Below are 16,660 nucleotides of genomic sequence, written 5' to 3'. Positions count from 1 at the left end.
GGACATTGCGTGTGTCCCAGTCGGCTATAGGGGGGCCTGCCAGGCCTGTCGAAATGCAGGAAGACAATGTATTATTAAAGTAAGTGAGATTTCCGAGCAATTCCCGGGATTTTTTGTGTGATTTGCTAATAAATTGATAGAAACTATTCCATCCAGAAATACACGGAAGGAACATTGATGTTGACATCATAACTACTTTCTTAGACCAGGGTACGGCGGACTAAATGAACCATTAGGTCAAGATTATTATTCGCAATTCATGCTAGGCGTGTGACAATACAAGAAAAGGATATGAAATTCATCCAAAGGATTCGAGAGCATATGCTAGTGTCAAACGCCTGAGGCAAAAAGGCAAGCCCGCACTGATTGGCGCAGGAGGTGTGTTATATCTTCGACAGCGAGGTAGTCCGCCGTACCAGGACCTAGAGAAGAATGAATAAATTGCATATTGAGAGCCAAAGAGACAATTTAGAAAGTGCAACAAAATGAATTCCATGCTAATATTAGATACAATAACTACTTATGCCTACAGTCTTGCATGAATCAAGTCACCAACAGAGCCAGTACCCGAATTCTTTCCTCTCAATGCCCGCTGAGTCATCTCACGAGCAACAACCAAGAATGTCTTGACATAGTGCTCTACAATAGGCATGTCACTCTCAGTAGCCCACATAGGCAGCTTTATAGCACACTGATAAAACTGCAGCGCGTTTGGAAATTCGGTTGTAGGCTGCATTTTGGCCCATCGCTTGTTGCCGAATCTTGGAACAGCTTCATGGGAGTGGGTAAACAGTGGTAACTCGTTCAACAAACCTGTCGAACGAGGAATGTCCACCTCCTTTAGACCATGGACATCGACTAGTTCCCGGACAAACTCATCCCGGGTGAGACCTTCCGGCGCCTTGGAGGAATCGAATTGCATTACGAAGGCATACCAGGCATGCTTATCATGGCTGTTGTTGTTGACAACAGGCATTTTGAGAAAGGGAATAGAGCCCAGACCTTTGGCGACGTAAGAGGCGTAACGCTGCCGGTATTGGTCATGGGTTGGTAGGAGATCAAGTTGTTGATTTGCGAGGGCTATTGCTAGCGGATGAGCTCGCATGTTTAACCCTAGGCCAGTCACTATAGGAGAATGTAGAATTAGTGGTAGGTTCCGCTAAGAATTGATGTGAGGTACTTACGCCAAAATTTCCGTAATGGATGATCCTGCGGGACTTCCTGTTTCGCACGTTTGTTGAAGTGTCCATGAAGAATGGCTCGGGAGTAGTAATCCGTTGAATTGGTAGCTAGCACGCCGGCTTGTCCGCCCATAACATTCTTCTTAGCTTGCAACGACCATGCAGCCATATCACCCCAGGATCCAACAATCCGGCCATCGACAATGGCGCCATGAGCATGGGAGCAATCTTCTAACACTTTAATGCCCACCTTTTGAGCATTATCGACAACCTGGCGCATGCGACACGGTAATCCCCACATGTGCGTGACGATAACCGCCTTTGTCTTGGACGTGGCTCGCTTGAGTATTTCTTCTGGGTCAATGTTGCCATCTTCCAGGCTGTCACAGAAGATGGGAACAGCGCCGTATTGCATTAAGGGCGAGGCCGTCGCAAAGAAAGTGTATACGGGACAGAGAACCTCATCTCCAGGCCGCAGATCCAGTGCCTCAAACATATGGAGAATTGCTATCGTCCCTGAGCTGCACACAAGCGCATGTTTCAGGCCGTGCATTTTAAGCCATTTGTCTTCAAAGACTTCATAAATGTTGGATCTGTTGTAGATGGAGAGTGAGGAATGCATCTGGCGCACAACTGCATCCTCAGACTCTGAAGAAAGCAGTGGCCATACATGATGTGCATCTCCCAGAGAAGCCTGTGCATAACGTCCGACAGAGTTTTCGGAGGCAGTAACTGTCTCAGTGGCATTCGGATTGTTGTAAGCGCGGCGAGTAGCTTCCATCACCATGACGGTATCTCCCAGATTGGCGAGGGAAGCAGGGAAATCAGACCTCGCACCAGTGACCCAGGCAGAGAATTTCTGCAACATAGAGTTGATAATATACTTCTTATCAGAAGCGTCGTGGAAATGAAAGGTTTCGTTGCCATTGCTGTCTCGCAGCCTTACATCTTTTCCTTCCAACACAAAAGTGCCGTTTGTGCCAGTAATGATGAGACGTTCTTCGTTCCTATGGGCCACTCGCGAGAGGTGAATTTGGCCTATGTTCCGCTTTGCTGCTTCCCCGAAGTTCATGATGATGTTCGAAATGTCATCGCCCCCGTAGTCCTGATCAACTCGGATGCCCTTAGTATTTTGGGCGGTGATCGAAGTTGGCCTCCCGAAGAGAGAGACGACCATGTCCAACATATGGCAGCCCAAATCTTCCTACAGCAGGTAAATAAATGTCAGTACAGAGATATGATAAAATAAAGGTATAGTCTAGGGTTGCATACCGTAACACCAACATCGCTTGTTGCTCTCCACGTAGCGTCTAGTTCCGTGATATTTGCTGTAAGTGTTGCGGTGAACGAAGCAACCTGCCCGACCTGAGAAATAAGATCCCTGATGGCTAGATAGCGTGGCTCAAACCGTTTCTGAAAAGTTATGCCAATTTTGACGGGCAGTTTCTGGAGCTGATTATATTCTGCTAACGACTCCGCAACAGGCTTCTCTTTCAGGATCGGCACTCCTCTCCGAGCTAAGGCCCGACAGCATTCTAGATGGTACTGGTGCGGGACGCAGACAATCGCAAAATCTAGCCTCTGCTTGTTATTCTTCAACAAGCTGTCAAGATCTTTGTATACATTGATGTTCGGATGTTTCTGAGCGAAAGTCTGCCGAGTCTTCTCATTCGTATCGCAACAGGCCACCACTGTCCATGCCCTTGGATTCTCAAGGATAATGCGAAAATGGGTCTTGTATCCACGGTGGCCAATGCCAACCATAGCCACCTGAAGTGGTGACTTTCTCGCGGTGCTATTCATCCTCGTCCGCTTATCAAAGCAGGCCACGATGCTTGGAGGGTGATTGAACTAAGGTATAGATATTGCTATGTAGAGCCTGGAGAAATGGATGGTTGGGAATAGAGTCTCTCACAGCTCTATGGTGCGAGCCAGCGCAAGAGCTTATATGTAACATTATCTTTGAGGCCAAATGCTCCATACGTTGTCCCATCCTCTACCGCGTCGTTCCCGAAGCTACTACATAGTAGTACCGAGCTGAGGACAAGGTCCCTTGTCCTCTCAAAGAGACCCAACTTGAATCAGCACAAGCCTGAAGTGCTAGGTGCAGAGTGGCCAAAATGGCGAGTATAGTAACAGACGCATGACACTATCTTGTTCATCCGTAGCAGGGTATTTTCCTCCGTAACAAGCATCCATCTCAACGATGTTGTTGCTTTTTTTGTTTTTAGTTTGTCTTTTATTTTTATTTTTATTTTTATTTTGCTGGTGCGTCATCTGAGTCACATGACACATTGCTGACTCAACCTGGGTTCAGGGGCTCAGGGGTTCAGGGAGATGAAGGCTCAGGGGTAACAAGCAAGTTGGTCACCCTGCAGGGGTGACGACTACAGTTTCGTCCAAACGAGAAAATAGCTAAGTCTTAACATTATCATAATAGTAGTTGAATATATCAATTTTAGAGCTAAACAGTATTTATCATAACTGGGCTAGCTAACTAGTTAATTGGCTATGTTTATGAGCAATGCTACCTGAGACTGCATGTCAGGGTTCTCCAATACTTGCTCCATACTGATAGATATCCCGTTTGCTTGGTATCGTTTTGCAAGACCATAAGCAGCAATGAGGTTTCCCCAGACATTGTAAAAAGGAGTGCTCTCCGTCCAATATATGGCAAGTTGCTCTGGCTGACAGCCCAGTGCATCAGCCCAAGCTTCTTCTACCAGCAACCTTCGACCTTCACGCAGCTCTTTGGAAGAAAAGATGACAGCATGTGACGACTGTAGCCTGACGGGGTCCATATTACTTTGAGTGAGGGTGTCAGGGGATAACATGGGGATAGCAGGTAGCTCCATGATATCCGCTTTAGCCAGCTGCAGTGGATCATCTATATTGTCATGGAAACCACGTATATGCTCCAGCATGCGGTCCAGCATCTTTTGCGCCAAAGGTTCAGGGATAACATCCTTGCAAAAATCAAGGGCAATAAACGTCTTTTCAGGGCCAACAGGTGTGCTGAATATCGTGATATCATGCCGATCTGCTGGGGGCCGGATCTCATCGACCGTAAAGCTTTGCGTCTCGTCCAGCTTGAAACTTGTAGTTTCCTCGCCTAGGTTCTCGTATTCAACCAAGGTGCTGAGTCGCTCCCATGGTCGCCAGTCGGTACATTCCTCTACAATCCGCTTGTATTGGAAATTCTCAAAGCTGACAGCTTCGAAGTACTGTCTCTGTATTTGCTCTAGAAGCTGTCGCCGTGTCATGTCATTCCTAATTTGCACTCGGACTGGGATATTGTCTATGCACGCGCCTGCTACATGCTCGACTCCCGTGTACATAGTATTCCGACCCCAAATAACGGAGCCAAAGACGACATCATCGCTACCGGACATTTCTGCCAGAACCAAAGACCACGCTGCCTTTATTGTAGTGCCAATGGTAATCTCTGAGTCTGAGCGAACGGCAGCTGTGTCAATCATGGTATCGACTTGTCCATCTAGCACATATTTCCAAGGTATGCTGGTGTGGCGGAAAACGGAGGTCATTGCAGAACCAGCCAACGTCTTGCGCCAGAAAGCTCTTGCGGAATCCTCATTATGTGTGGCAGCAAAATGCGAATATCCGAGGAATGAAGTAATTGGATAAAGATCTTGATTATGAAATGCAGTGCCAAGCTCCCTGCATAGGCGGATGAGGCTCACTCCGTCGTACTGCAGATGGGACGCACGCATAACCATCCGTTGAACTGTACCGTCCAAATCACGAATTAACCAAAACTTAAGTAGCGAGTGAGAGATATCCACTGGTAAGGGGGTATCAGCTTCAATTACCGCCGAGGTAGCCTGAGGCACATCTTTCCTGTACATGCAATGTACAATATCAACTGGAAGCCGCTTCAAAGTGACTTGGTAGACTTTTCTCTGGAATACCAAATAGACTGTCCGCAAGATATCATGATAAAGTATCAGCTTTTCCAGGGCTTTCTGAAGATTTAGAGCGGGAACACCTGCGGTAGTGAAGTCAAAGGTGATGTAATTTGTACCTCCACGGGTCTTCAGCGAAGACCAGGCAAGATTTTCAATCTGATAATCAGTTGCTAGACCAGCATCCTGTATGTCATTAACATCCACACCCAAACGGGGTGCTGCTATTCTGGAGACAAAGTCTTCGCGCATGCTAGTAGACAAGGCGGAGAAGGGCTCGTATACTGGGATACCGTCTGGATGTATTTCTGGGTTCTGCCTTTCTAAAATAGCAGATAATTGGTTCAACCGAGGGTTAGAAAGAACCTCTGCCACAGTGACCTGAAGATCTTCACGACGAGCTGCCACAGCGAATCTCATAGCAAGGATAGAGTTTCCACCCAGCCAGAAAAAGCTATCCTCTCTGCCAATGTTATTCACTTCAACACCAAGTAATTCCGACCAGAGAGAGGCTACCTTAGCCTCAATCTCTGTTTGAGGTGCACTCTTTGGCTTGGCCTGAGATGAATACGCCAACAGCTCAGATTCTGACAAAGGCTCGCAAGCTGCTTTGAGCAACTTCCTATCTGCCTTCCCTGAGGTATTCGTCGGTATGTATGCCAGGGGCAGATATAGTGAGGGTATAAAATGAATTGGTAGATGCTTAGCCAAATATTCCTCGAGTTCTGCAGCCCTTGCTCTGGATCTATCTGATGCAGCTTGCAATAGGCCATGAGTCGGCATATCAATGTAATCACTGCTCTCATCCAGAAAGGCAACGAGCATAGGTTGAGTTTGACGATATGAAGGAATAAGGGCTTCTACCACTGAACCAGAGTTCGACCTGCCGAGCATTTGATTTATGTGACATTCAATTTCGCCGAGCTCTATCCGATGACCTCGGATCTTGACTTGGGTGTCTCGTCGACCAACAAACTCCAAGCTACCGTCTGCAGTATACCGAACAAGGTCGCCAGAATAGTAGATTCTCTGATGCTTGGCTTCACATTCCATCCATGGTATACAGTTTCTGAACGAATCTGCGTTGCGGGTATCATTCTCCAAGTATCCTCTAGCAACAGTTGGTCCTTGTAGAGCAAGTTCACCGACAGTACCTATCGGTGCAAGCCTTTCCCGGTTATCGGTGCGGACAATCCACGCATTGACTGCTCTAAGGGGCTTGCCTAGGTGGCTAGGGTCCCGGGTCCCTTTAGACAGCAAATGTGCAGTCGCTCCAACGGAGTTTTCTGATGGTCCATAGAGGTTGAAGAGTTCGACTACATCTGCCCAGGCTTCGACAATATCATCACTGGTCATTTCCCCCCATGTAGCAAGACTTTTGAGAGTCGGGACGTCCACGGGCCGCAGTGTCCTGGCAAGAGTCGGTGTCATGCCCATCCAGTTGACCCGGAAGTCGTTTATGACGCCTGACAGGTCATTGAGACGGCTTTCTTCAGTGGGGATGCAGACACAGGCACCCGCGAGCAGCGTTGTGACAACTTCACTCAAGAATGCATCAAAGCTATGACTAGCAAACTGGAGAACTCTGGATTCCTTAGTTATATGGTATGCTTCGATCTGGGAAACCGCATTTGCCATGTAGGTACGGTGCTCCATTATGATTCCCTTCGGTGTCCCACTGCTGCCGGAGGTGAATTGAATGTACGCAGCATCATCCGGTTTGACAGTGCTCGAAACGAACGTTACAGCATGGTCGGGCTCAGAAGAGTCACGGTCAAACAGACCTTCATCCACCGTTATCTCGGTAAGTCCGCTGCCAAGTGGTATCTCTTGGGTATTCTCCAGGTCTCTACCAACAAGTAGGACACTTGCACTCGTGGCCTGGAGAATATAGCTGCGCCTCTCCTCCGGATGGTCATGATTTAGGGCCACCGCAGCTGCACCAGCCTTCAGGATGCCAATCAAGCAGACAACTGACCACTTCGACTTGTGGAACAAAAAGACCACAGTGGACGAACCTGGATCAACGCCAGCCCCGTGAAGCCTCCAAGCAACACGGGATGAAAGAATGTCCAGCTGGCGATAGGTTAAATCACCGTCCCACGCGCAGATTGCAGGGCTGTCTGGCGATTCTTCTGCTCGTTTGTGTATCTCATCGTGGAGGCAGGCTTCGTAGGAGCCCAGGTCTCTGTCGTTCCAATACGCGATGTCGCGTGCGTCGGTGGCTGGCAGTAAGTCTAAGTCGCATAGCCGCTGGTCTGAATTCTCGAGGAGCTCTGAGATAGTTTTTGAGATCAGTTCCGCGAATCTTCTCGCCCGGGTCGCGTTGAAGATGCTGGATGGATAATTGACGTCGATTTTTCTTAGCGGCAGATTCACTTGGACCGCTACATACGCGTCCGTGCTCTTTTGACACTACAGCAACAGAAGACCTTTAGCAACTCTCCAGCATCAGGAAATGGGTATAAGGAACCTACCGGTGAATAACAGGAATGGACATCGTCAACTTCCTTGCTGGCCTCTGCGGCTCCCGATGCAGATCCCCGGACTGAGAGTATCGTGTCAAACAGGCCTGTTGAGCCAGCAAGATTAAGCAGATTCTGGCTGGAATCACCAACAATTGGCAGCTCTATCTCCTCAATCGCTTGTGAAAGACCCGAGAAAGTCTGCTGGCTACCGAGACGGCATCGAAGCAGGCTGCTGGTGCCGTCTGTCTCAACTCCAATACAAACGTCCTCCACACCGGCATAGCTGCCAACTGCTGAACAACAGGCGAGCTTCACAATAATACCCTCTGAGACTTGGTGAGACCGGCTGAATTCTACCAGAGAGTCACTATCTATTGCTTTTTCGATTGTCAAAGTTTGAAAATCGGCTGGAAGAGACGCTGCGAGGCGGCTTTCTTTGGCACCGAAGATGCAGCAGCTATCCCAGGTCTTCCACCCGGGCGTTGCCTCCTCTGATGCTGGCTCCATTTTCTACCCCGGATTCTCCTTGTTAGGGAAGCCAGATATCCAAAAGAACTGATATATCTGATTATCATACCTACGAATTGCCTATTTCTACAAGATATATACATTCGGTATCTTTTATTCCATGCTACAGTGGCCGAGAATAGGGTGACTGGCAAGTTATCACCCGAAGCGACGTATTCAGCTGCAGCCCTTGGTTTGGATAGTCATGCTGACACCACCCTCGCTCTTTGATCCCTGTGGCCTTATCAGCTAGTCATGGAACTGGTGTTAGGCGCTCAAGCACCTTGCATGTCAGCTGTCACCATTCGCGCAATGTCTGGGCATGCATCATTGACAGCAACCCTGCCAGGTTTCAAGCTGAATGGACACCATGCAGCTCAAATCGAACCACTGGGGTAGTCAATCTGATAGCATGGCTTTTGGCATGAAGTCAAGTATTGGGAGAAACTACTGCAATACTAATCAATATGGTGGGGAAATCAGGAAAATCAGAGCTTCGCTATACAAAACACAAATCAGGCTATATACCCCAGATACTAGACCATCCAAACCAGCGCTTCCCGTGGAAAAACAAGAGGGAAAGAAAGGCACAAAAATATAAATGAAAATCCGACCAGGTCCAGCTTCCAATGTTCATTACAGGGGGGCTCCGATGCCTCCCTATGAATTATCCCTTAGCAGTACTTCTACTGCCTCTATATTCCCCAGGGACGCAGCAATTTCAATGGGCATCATGCCGGATTTGTCAACAATATTCGAGTCAGCATTGTAATCTAAGAGCAACTGCATCATTTCGGTGTCATTAGTCTCCGCCGTATCGTGCAGGGCGGTCCGTCCCCGTTCATCTCTCGCATTCATATCCACGCCATGACGTAGGAGCAGCCGCACAACGGCTGCTTGCCGGTTGGCTACCGCTATAGCCATGGCGCTCTGCTTCTTGTCTCGAAAGCAAGGGCGAGGGCCACTAGATCCAGACCGTTGCCTGCCTGTAGTCTCCATGATCCCAGCCCTTGAGCCGGACTCCGATGGTGACTGTTGGCGAAGTGATGCAAGATCAAGTGTGTCACTAAGTGACGTGTCTCCAAAATGCAAGCTTAGATCATAATTCCCCGACAAAGGACTCCTCGTAACATCGGTATAGCTCGTGGCTGGCAGAGGTGTTTCACCGCTTCTAGGTACAGGGTCCGAGGCAGGTGGTGACGAAACCTTTTGAGCAACGGTATCTTCGGCGTCATGATAGTGGCCGTGGATGCTGTCCGGTTGGCTTCTAGATATCAGTTGTGTGTTTGGCTGCAGGTTCTCGGTAATCCCTCTCATGAACGCAGCATTCAAATTCGGATAATCCGGACGTAGTATCATTGCTGATGCTTCACCCACATCCTCACCCTGACCATCCGGCGATGCGTGACATGGGCTATCAAAGCTACCTCCTCCTAAGCTGCAGCTTACATCTGAAGTAAATGTGTTCCTTTGACCAAAGAAGGTCTGTTGGTTAGCCGCAATTGAAAAGGCATTCTCTTTAAAGGCTTGCAGCTCTAGATTTCTAGCTTGGAGCTCTACAATCTGGGCTTTTAATGCATTCCCTGCATAGGGGATCAAGTTAGCAACTCGCACACTTCGATTCTTTGACCACATAGTTACTCCAGAGGGGTTCCCTTTCTCTCGTGGACGAGCTAGTTGAAATGTCTGAATATGATGTAATGAAAGGATCCTTACGACGTTTTCTTTGCGCATCTCTATTCTGCTGGCGTCGTCGTTCAACCAGAACATCACTCGAAGTAGATGGCATCTTCAAAATGTCACCGCAGATTGCCTGTCTAGGAACGGTGGCTAGTTTGATTAACTGGCTACACGCCAACTCGGTTGCCGCACCACAATCCGGTGAAATGAGAAGCCTAGTGTGGCCAATATTCTTCCAATATAGGGGATATAGTTATGTTAAAGACAATCATAGGTATATTTAAGAAGGAGAGAGCCCTCGAGCGTCTGTATAGTAACGTTCGAGGGGTAAACAGCTGTGATAGGCATGGATCATGCAGGCGAGCTCTATCCCCTGAACAATTTTTGATCAATCAGTTCGTGGAATCAAATTGCTCCTGGCTACTTGCCGAAGCTAATGCGTATTATCCGTGGACTTCCGGCTGGTCACTCTTTGTTCTAGGCCAATGAAGTACCCTTGACGAGACTAATATTTTGGCTCGCATCCTTCTTCAGGTGGCCCTGTGATATAAATTTATCACACTGCTAATGGGGTAGTGCGCTCGCTAGATGGCTGGTTAACAGTGTCAAGGGTTTTTATCCCACCCCTTACAAAGCTGAAAGAGTGGCTATCAAAGTGGTTACTCATGCACCCGCAGAACAAATGGCTGGGCTTTCATTGTAGCTCCAGAAGAGCCAACAATCAGCCAATCGCTACCCATGCTAGCATAGGGCTGTCCTCGTTCTCGCCAACGGGCAGGGCTGAAGTGCATATCGACACCTTGCTGCCCTGAGCGTCCTCCTCTCGTTAGCCATGTCGCTTCGTTCGCATTAGCATGGCCCTACGGCAAAACAACCCCGGTGCAACGCATATATCCATGTCAACTGCCTGCACAGGTCCGTCGAAGCTGGGGGAGATGCATCCTAAGCCACAAAAGGCCTTGCAGACCCTTCGCGGGTACGGTCATCTGCGCATTCTCATGGAGGACTACAAGGTATCTTGCTCACTACTTTTTGCTGATGGATGATATAATATCAAATATTATGCCAGTCAACTTCGTACAAGTATTTGCATTTTCTGAGCAGAGTTCTCGCCCTAGTCACAGTTGACGGCGATCCCGTTCATAGGAAACAGACCCCAAATGGCATCACTCCCCTTGCTGTAGGATTGTATGCGTTTACGTGTGGTTGTGAGACCATACGACGCCGGAATGCTAAATAGGAGCCCTGCCTGACCTCTCCGACTACCTGATGCAAGAACACCCTGCTCCGTCACAGTGCATCGTACAGTCGAGATGAAAACAGCATGGAGTCTAAGGAAGCCTAGAACACCAGGCGTTCACTCAGACGGACACAAGCCCGATCAAAGAGCACATGAAAAGAGGGAAAGGAACATATCAGAAAAAGAAAGCTAGCGAAGTACTCCGTACGGAGTAGTCAGTTATCAATTGGTGGTCATAATGTCGAGTCGCCTAATTTCGATAACTAGCGACGTAAACAGCTTTTGCTTATTGGCTGGAGCTCAGCGAGCAGTCTTGCTTTTCTCCTATTAATAGTTACTCCTAACCAGTTGAAATGTATTAAATTTGATATACTTAGATCCCGGTATTGGGTTTGAAGTAGTCTATTGATCTTCTGAGTAGTTCTCCAACCAATAATGTAGCTTCCAGGTGTATTCAGAAATGCAGCCAAATAAATGTTATACAACTACCATTGGTTCAATATCTAGTTACATTGTTATAGTTATATGTTCATCAACAGAGCCACTACCCCGAACAGTAAAGAATGTGCTGACATAGTTTTCCATAACGGGTATATCAGTCTCTGGCAGTGTAGGAGGCGTATGCTGGCACCAACCACATCTAATTACCAGACCGCCAATCCAACACCGTGGTATCGTCCCTAGGCTGCCCACAAGGATCTGATGCGCAAGAGCTATGCACAAGAGAAACCGCTTTGATAAGAACATCGCGATCCCCTTGGAAGGTCAGCCGCCGTATGGCTTCGTCGTAGCTGAAAAATTCAGAGATAAACTCTGCCTCCCCATCCATCGTTTGCACATTCTTCTCAAGTTCCGCAATATACCACCAAATAAGCTTAATACTAGATCTCTCTTTGATCTCCCGAATAGAAAGCATAAATGGCTCCGTGAGGTTATGGTAAACTCTCGCCTGGTCAGTCATATCATTGGTATCAGTTGCTGATGGGTTTGTGGCGCGGGTTGGCATAGATATGGGGTAGAGGCGGCATTGGTATCCTGTCTCTTCTCGGACTTCCCGTAGAGCAGCCTCACGTCGTGATTCATTGTAGTTTCGTCGTCCTTTAGCCAGTAGCCATTCATCTTTCTCGATGTAGTAGATGAGGCACACTTTAGGTATCTCCTGCGAAAAATCAAATAAAACTGCACCGCTGCTCTCAACAAATTGCTCGCTGTGGTACTGGGCGGTTTTGAAAGCGGAGGAAGCCATTATATTTAATTTTCTGCTTGATGGTTTGGGTCAAATCTTTGAGCGGTGTCCGAGTTGTTTGTTTATGCAGTTCTCAAGAAGTAGAGTTATGAACCGACAAGTGGATATTTGATTAAAGTGTGAACAAGCGAGGGAAGGCAAATATGCTTGATAGGCGGGTTGGTTGATCCCTTCCACGGATTCCAGATGAACCCAAAGTTGCGCAGATGTTTGTCCTCGATTTTCGCGAGATTATCTCTGACCTTCTAGTGCAAAAGATAATGGCTTATAGATTGGAGTACATCTATACGATATACAATATAACCAGCTATTTAACTGCCAGGATAGGATCACCAGTAAGTAAGATGCGATTCCAATATCAAAGCACTCCGTAGTATCAACATGGGATACTACTATATCATTGTTATACCGATAACTATGGACGAAATACTCAGCCTGGTTACTTAATGAACGGGGAATACACATGCAAAGCTCCTTTTCAAGGTGGATGCGAATGATTTGCTCTGGGTCCTTACTTAGGCAATATCTCATTATACACGAATATTGCTCTTCTGCGTTGGTTTCCATGCCAATAAAGGATCTTCTGAAAGAGGTTGTTGCACATGAAGATGAAGAATAATGGTTATGCCATCTCCGCGAGTCTCATCTTCCACTTTTTTTCTCCTGAAGTCAATGCCTTCCTTCTTCTGTCTGCTGGAAGGGACTTTTTCTGCTTTCTATTCAGCATGGCAGCATGGGTGTTCTGTCAATTATACTTCAGGTGAGTTGATCATTTCCCAGGAAAAACAAACCACAGCAGCCTATTCTTTCCCTTTGATACCACCAATAGCCTTGTCAAAAGCATTGATGATCGGCCCATACAGAATCTCTGGATCCTTTGGTGTACCTGTGAAAATCGCGCCACCACGTATCGGAAACAAAAGACTCCGCAACTCCTTGCAGAGTGGTTTGACAGAGTCCAATTCCGGCGGAAACTCTCTTAGTATATCCTCAAATCCATTTGCGTCCATATTACCTCGCTTGGCCCTTGCTATCTTCTGAAATGTACCGGTATATCAGATCTGTGAACATACTGTCTGAGGGCTGATTCTTCAATCTATTCACATACTCCCAGCCGCGCCGACCACACTGATAGAGGAAAACGTAGAAGAATGACTCAAGATCATGTCGATATGTATGATCTGTGTTAAGCAGCACCTCGATAGCCATAAACTCCATGGTGCCAGTGCGATATCGCGCGCCGCTTCGCTCGGTGCCAATCTCCTTAGCAAGGTCCATGTCAATCAACATCCCCGCAAAACCAGTCTTCTTGGAATCAGTTATAATGATGTTGTTCTCAGAGATATCCCGGTGAAGGATTTTGCCTTCAAAATATAGGGATCTATGTGCCTTGATTGCATCACGGAGCGCTTCCAAAAGTTCCAGCAGAGACTTGTATTTATGGATCGGCCGGCCAGCCGGGAATATGACGAGACAGCGAAAAATGCGGTTATCATATGGACTGTTGCTAGGAGCAAGCAGACTAGTCCCTTGAGCTTCTTCAACGTCGTAAGAAACCTCATCCTGAGGGGCCGATTGCTGGCTGTTGGGCTTGGATCGCTTTGAGATCGGGCCAGTATGGATTGACTTGCGCTTCTTCGGACGCTCTGCGGAACTCTCTGCGATGGTTAGGCTATGGAAGTCGCTGACTGATCGGGAGCTGACACTGGGCGGCTGAGAAAAGGATTGTGAGCAGGACGACGGGGTGCTGGGTGTGCCACGGAAAGAATAGGGTTTCGTGAAAATCATTCCTGAGCGCATTTCCTTAATAGTGGTGATAGGCCGATGGCCAACCAACCTGACGATTCCTTTGACTCCTCGTTGGTTTGCCAATGTGAGAAGGTCCGCTTCAGGCTTCCGTCTGTCAGAGGTCCAAGAAAATTTGGCAACGTGATCCCAGTCGTTGGAGTCTGGGAATTTTGTGAGATAGCAGGAGGTTCCACGGCAGACAATGGCTCGTTGACGGGTTAGAAACTGTGGTTCCATCTGCAGCTTCATCTCGGTCCCCTCCTGCCCGATGTATATAAAGCGACGATCGTCGTCATGCTCTGTGAATGTGTCCAAACCTAGGTCCTCTTCATTCATCATTGTATAACCAGCAACCACCTGTATGAATCGTTCTGGCTGCTCATGGATATTAAACTTACCCGGACTGTAGCATCCTGAGCGGTCAAAGACCCACGTCGTCATTGAAGAGCCGCAGATTGTGAACGCGTGGAGGTACCGACGTGTCGGCTGACAGGCAAACACGTCTCGCACGTATCGGGCGAGCTGCACCAATGTCTTTTTGACGCCATCATTGTTAGATGCTTTAAGCTCACCAATCACCCAAATGTCCCGCCAGTCGTGTGCTGTGTCTGATTGTTTTCCGCTCTTTCGTTTGACAATCAGATCAACCTGCCGCCGGGCCTCGCCGCCGCTAAGTTCCTTTGGGATGTTAATTGTGTAGTAATGACATCGTTCCTTCGAGAGAAAATTGTCCTGCAGTCTGAACAGCCAGCTCAGCACTTGATCCTGGCTGGGTGAGTTGCGAAGACTAGCCCATTCGCGATTGACATATTGGTCCTTTACGGAGCTGTAGACATCCCGGGCACGATCTGTCCAGTGCTTTCCCTCAAAGTATTTCTCAAAGAAGCCTTGGACGTTTCGATATGTGCAGCCCCGTATCTCCTCAAAGACTCTTGCCTCGACTAGCCGCCGGGTCTGTTCACCACCTTGTTGCGAGGCGGAAGAATGGGTAATGGGTGTGCCGTCAAACGTGGGGGGAACACTTGCTGACGGGGTCTCCCTGGAGGACTTGTTGATGAGATCAAGAACAGCGCTCCAGATGTCGAAGTCGGACGCTTCTTGGATGATGAGCTTCACTAGCGGACGGTAGTGGGTGTAGCTGAAGTCGCCGTTTCGAACACGCTCAACTAGACGCACCATTTCCGACGCGACGTCACGACTGCTAGTCCTCGACTGAAGAACAAGAGCTGCTTCCGTACCTAGCAAAGTATAGAGCAGCCGTGACACTGCCTTCTGGTAGATGAGTTCAGGCAAGCCATCGGTCCCATCAAGAGATTCCACTTCCAGGAGTGACTTTCGTAACTGTTTGAGAGAATCATTCAAGGGACAGTCTTTAATAGTCCTGCGATCGTCTTCGGACAGGGAAGTCATTTCTGAAGATGAGAAAGGAGATTTGAACTCGGAATGAGGCACGAGGTTTCTAAGGCCGAGGGCTCGCTCGTTGTTAATCCAGGTATGACAGATGGTTTTGACCAGGCTGTTTGACCAACCGAACACGAGGCAGCGTTTCGTCTCGGATAACTATACGAAACGCCGACCCGCCACCCATTACTCTATATTAGGTAGTTACCTACCTAGTATATCCGCGTCAATGACGACTTCCTTGAGGACATAAGAGAGCACATCGCTGACGACCCGGTCCTCTCAAAAGTAAGGCGTCATATTAAACAAAAGGACCTCTCGTCATTCCACGGTTTCCACATGGAGGACGATATTCTGTACTACGCCAGAGTCGCCGACGACACCTCCTTAAGGACGCTCTCGAGCTAGCACACGACTATAACAGATACCCCCTTGGCTCTTACCTACCTCGTCACTAGTCTCCTCACTACTGCTTAATAAGGGGGACCTACGCGATTCTCTGCGTGGCATATTAGCACTTGTCTTGGTACGAATGGCACTCGCAGTCGCAGAAACGTGAACATTACCCCGGATTGCAAAGGGAGACTATATATTCTTTAGGGTGGCTAAGTTAATAGAGAAGGGTTATACCCTACTGAATTTATCCAAGCTCTTAATTATTAGACGCGGCCCCTTCTGCGTCACGCAAAAAGTCTCCGACCTCGCGTATAGGTTAGAGCTACCTGCCTCTTAGAGGATACACCCTATTATCTCGGTAGCCTACTTGGAGCCCTACGTCGCTAACGCCGCGGATTTCCTATCAGAGGACAACCTGGAGCCACTGCCTATCTGAGTAGGAGAGCACGACGAGTGGGAAGTCAAGAAGCTAATAAGACAGAACGGAGATCGAGTGTTAGTTAAATGGAAGGGGTATAGCAAATGCACCTGGGAGCTAGTGGATACTATTAAGGAGGACGTTCCCGGCCTATGGGAGATATTTGCAAAATGAAAATAGGAGAAATAAAGACGTCGCCCGAGCGTTGCTGCGGTCATACAATCTCACTTGCCAACCACATCAACTGACAGGACATTCTCTCACTTGCCACTTACATTACGCCCTTACTTTACGTCAATTTCTCTTACCATCTTACATTAATCCATCTTATCAATCAAGGGCAGGCTGAAATCGGCAGTGACTTGACAAACTCTCGTTTTCGGTACCCCTCACTCTCACGATGCATCACGAT

General features: G+C 48.0%; 6 protein-coding genes across 6 annotated transcripts; 1 reads left to right on the top strand and 5 right to left on the bottom strand.

Annotated features, from left to right (window-relative positions):
- Positions 1 to 526: 526 nt before the first annotated feature.
- On the bottom strand, positions 527 to 2,984 carry MGYG_04303 (hypothetical protein; the record flags this gene model as incomplete). The annotated part of the gene is made up of 3 exons (XM_003174080.1): positions 527 to 1,125; positions 1,185 to 2,385; positions 2,454 to 2,984. 3 exons carry the CDS (start codon positions 2,982 to 2,984, stop codon positions 527 to 529), a joined length of 2,331 nt encoding a protein of 776 aa, XP_003174128.1.
- Positions 2,985 to 3,682: 698 nt separating this feature from the next.
- MGYG_04302 (enniatin synthetase) lies at positions 3,683 to 8,079 on the bottom strand (the record flags this gene model as incomplete). Its single annotated transcript, XM_003174079.1, has 2 exons — positions 3,683 to 7,519; positions 7,582 to 8,079. 2 exons carry the CDS (start codon positions 8,077 to 8,079, stop codon positions 3,683 to 3,685), a joined length of 4,335 nt encoding a protein of 1,444 aa, XP_003174127.1.
- Positions 8,080 to 8,739: 660 nt separating this feature from the next.
- Positions 8,740 to 9,868, bottom strand: MGYG_04301 (hypothetical protein; the record flags this gene model as incomplete). Its single annotated transcript, XM_003174078.1, has 2 exons — positions 8,740 to 9,662; positions 9,796 to 9,868. The coding sequence occupies 2 exons, from the start codon at positions 9,866 to 9,868 to the stop codon at positions 8,740 to 8,742; spliced, it is 996 nt and encodes a 331-aa protein (XP_003174126.1).
- A 745-nt stretch (positions 9,869 to 10,613) lies between these two features.
- Positions 10,614 to 10,999, top strand: MGYG_04300 (hypothetical protein; the record flags this gene model as incomplete). Its single annotated transcript, XM_003174077.1, has 2 exons — positions 10,614 to 10,772; positions 10,913 to 10,999. The coding sequence occupies 2 exons, from the start codon at positions 10,614 to 10,616 to the stop codon at positions 10,997 to 10,999; spliced, it is 246 nt and encodes an 81-aa protein (XP_003174125.1).
- Positions 11,000 to 11,639: 640 nt separating this feature from the next.
- On the bottom strand, positions 11,640 to 12,245 carry MGYG_04299 (hypothetical protein; the record flags this gene model as incomplete). Its single annotated transcript, XM_003174076.1, has 1 exon — positions 11,640 to 12,245. One exon carries the CDS (start codon positions 12,243 to 12,245, stop codon positions 11,640 to 11,642), a length of 606 nt encoding a protein of 201 aa, XP_003174124.1.
- Positions 12,246 to 13,045: 800 nt separating this feature from the next.
- Positions 13,046 to 15,443, bottom strand: MGYG_04298 (FunK1 protein kinase; the record flags this gene model as incomplete). The annotated part of the gene is made up of 2 exons (XM_003174075.1): positions 13,046 to 13,275; positions 13,319 to 15,443. The coding sequence occupies 2 exons, from the start codon at positions 15,441 to 15,443 to the stop codon at positions 13,046 to 13,048; spliced, it is 2,355 nt and encodes a 784-aa protein (XP_003174123.1).
- Positions 15,444 to 16,660: the final 1,217 nt, after the last annotated feature.

This window comes from Nannizzia gypsea, genomic scaffold (genome assembly GCF_000150975.2).
Source record: "Nannizzia gypsea CBS 118893 supercont1.3 genomic scaffold, whole genome shotgun sequence".
Classification (NCBI taxonomy): Eukaryota; Fungi; Ascomycota; class Eurotiomycetes; order Onygenales; family Arthrodermataceae; genus Nannizzia; species Nannizzia gypsea.
The sequence above is the reverse complement of the archived record's forward strand: the minus strand, read 5'-3'. Positions and strand labels throughout refer to the sequence as shown.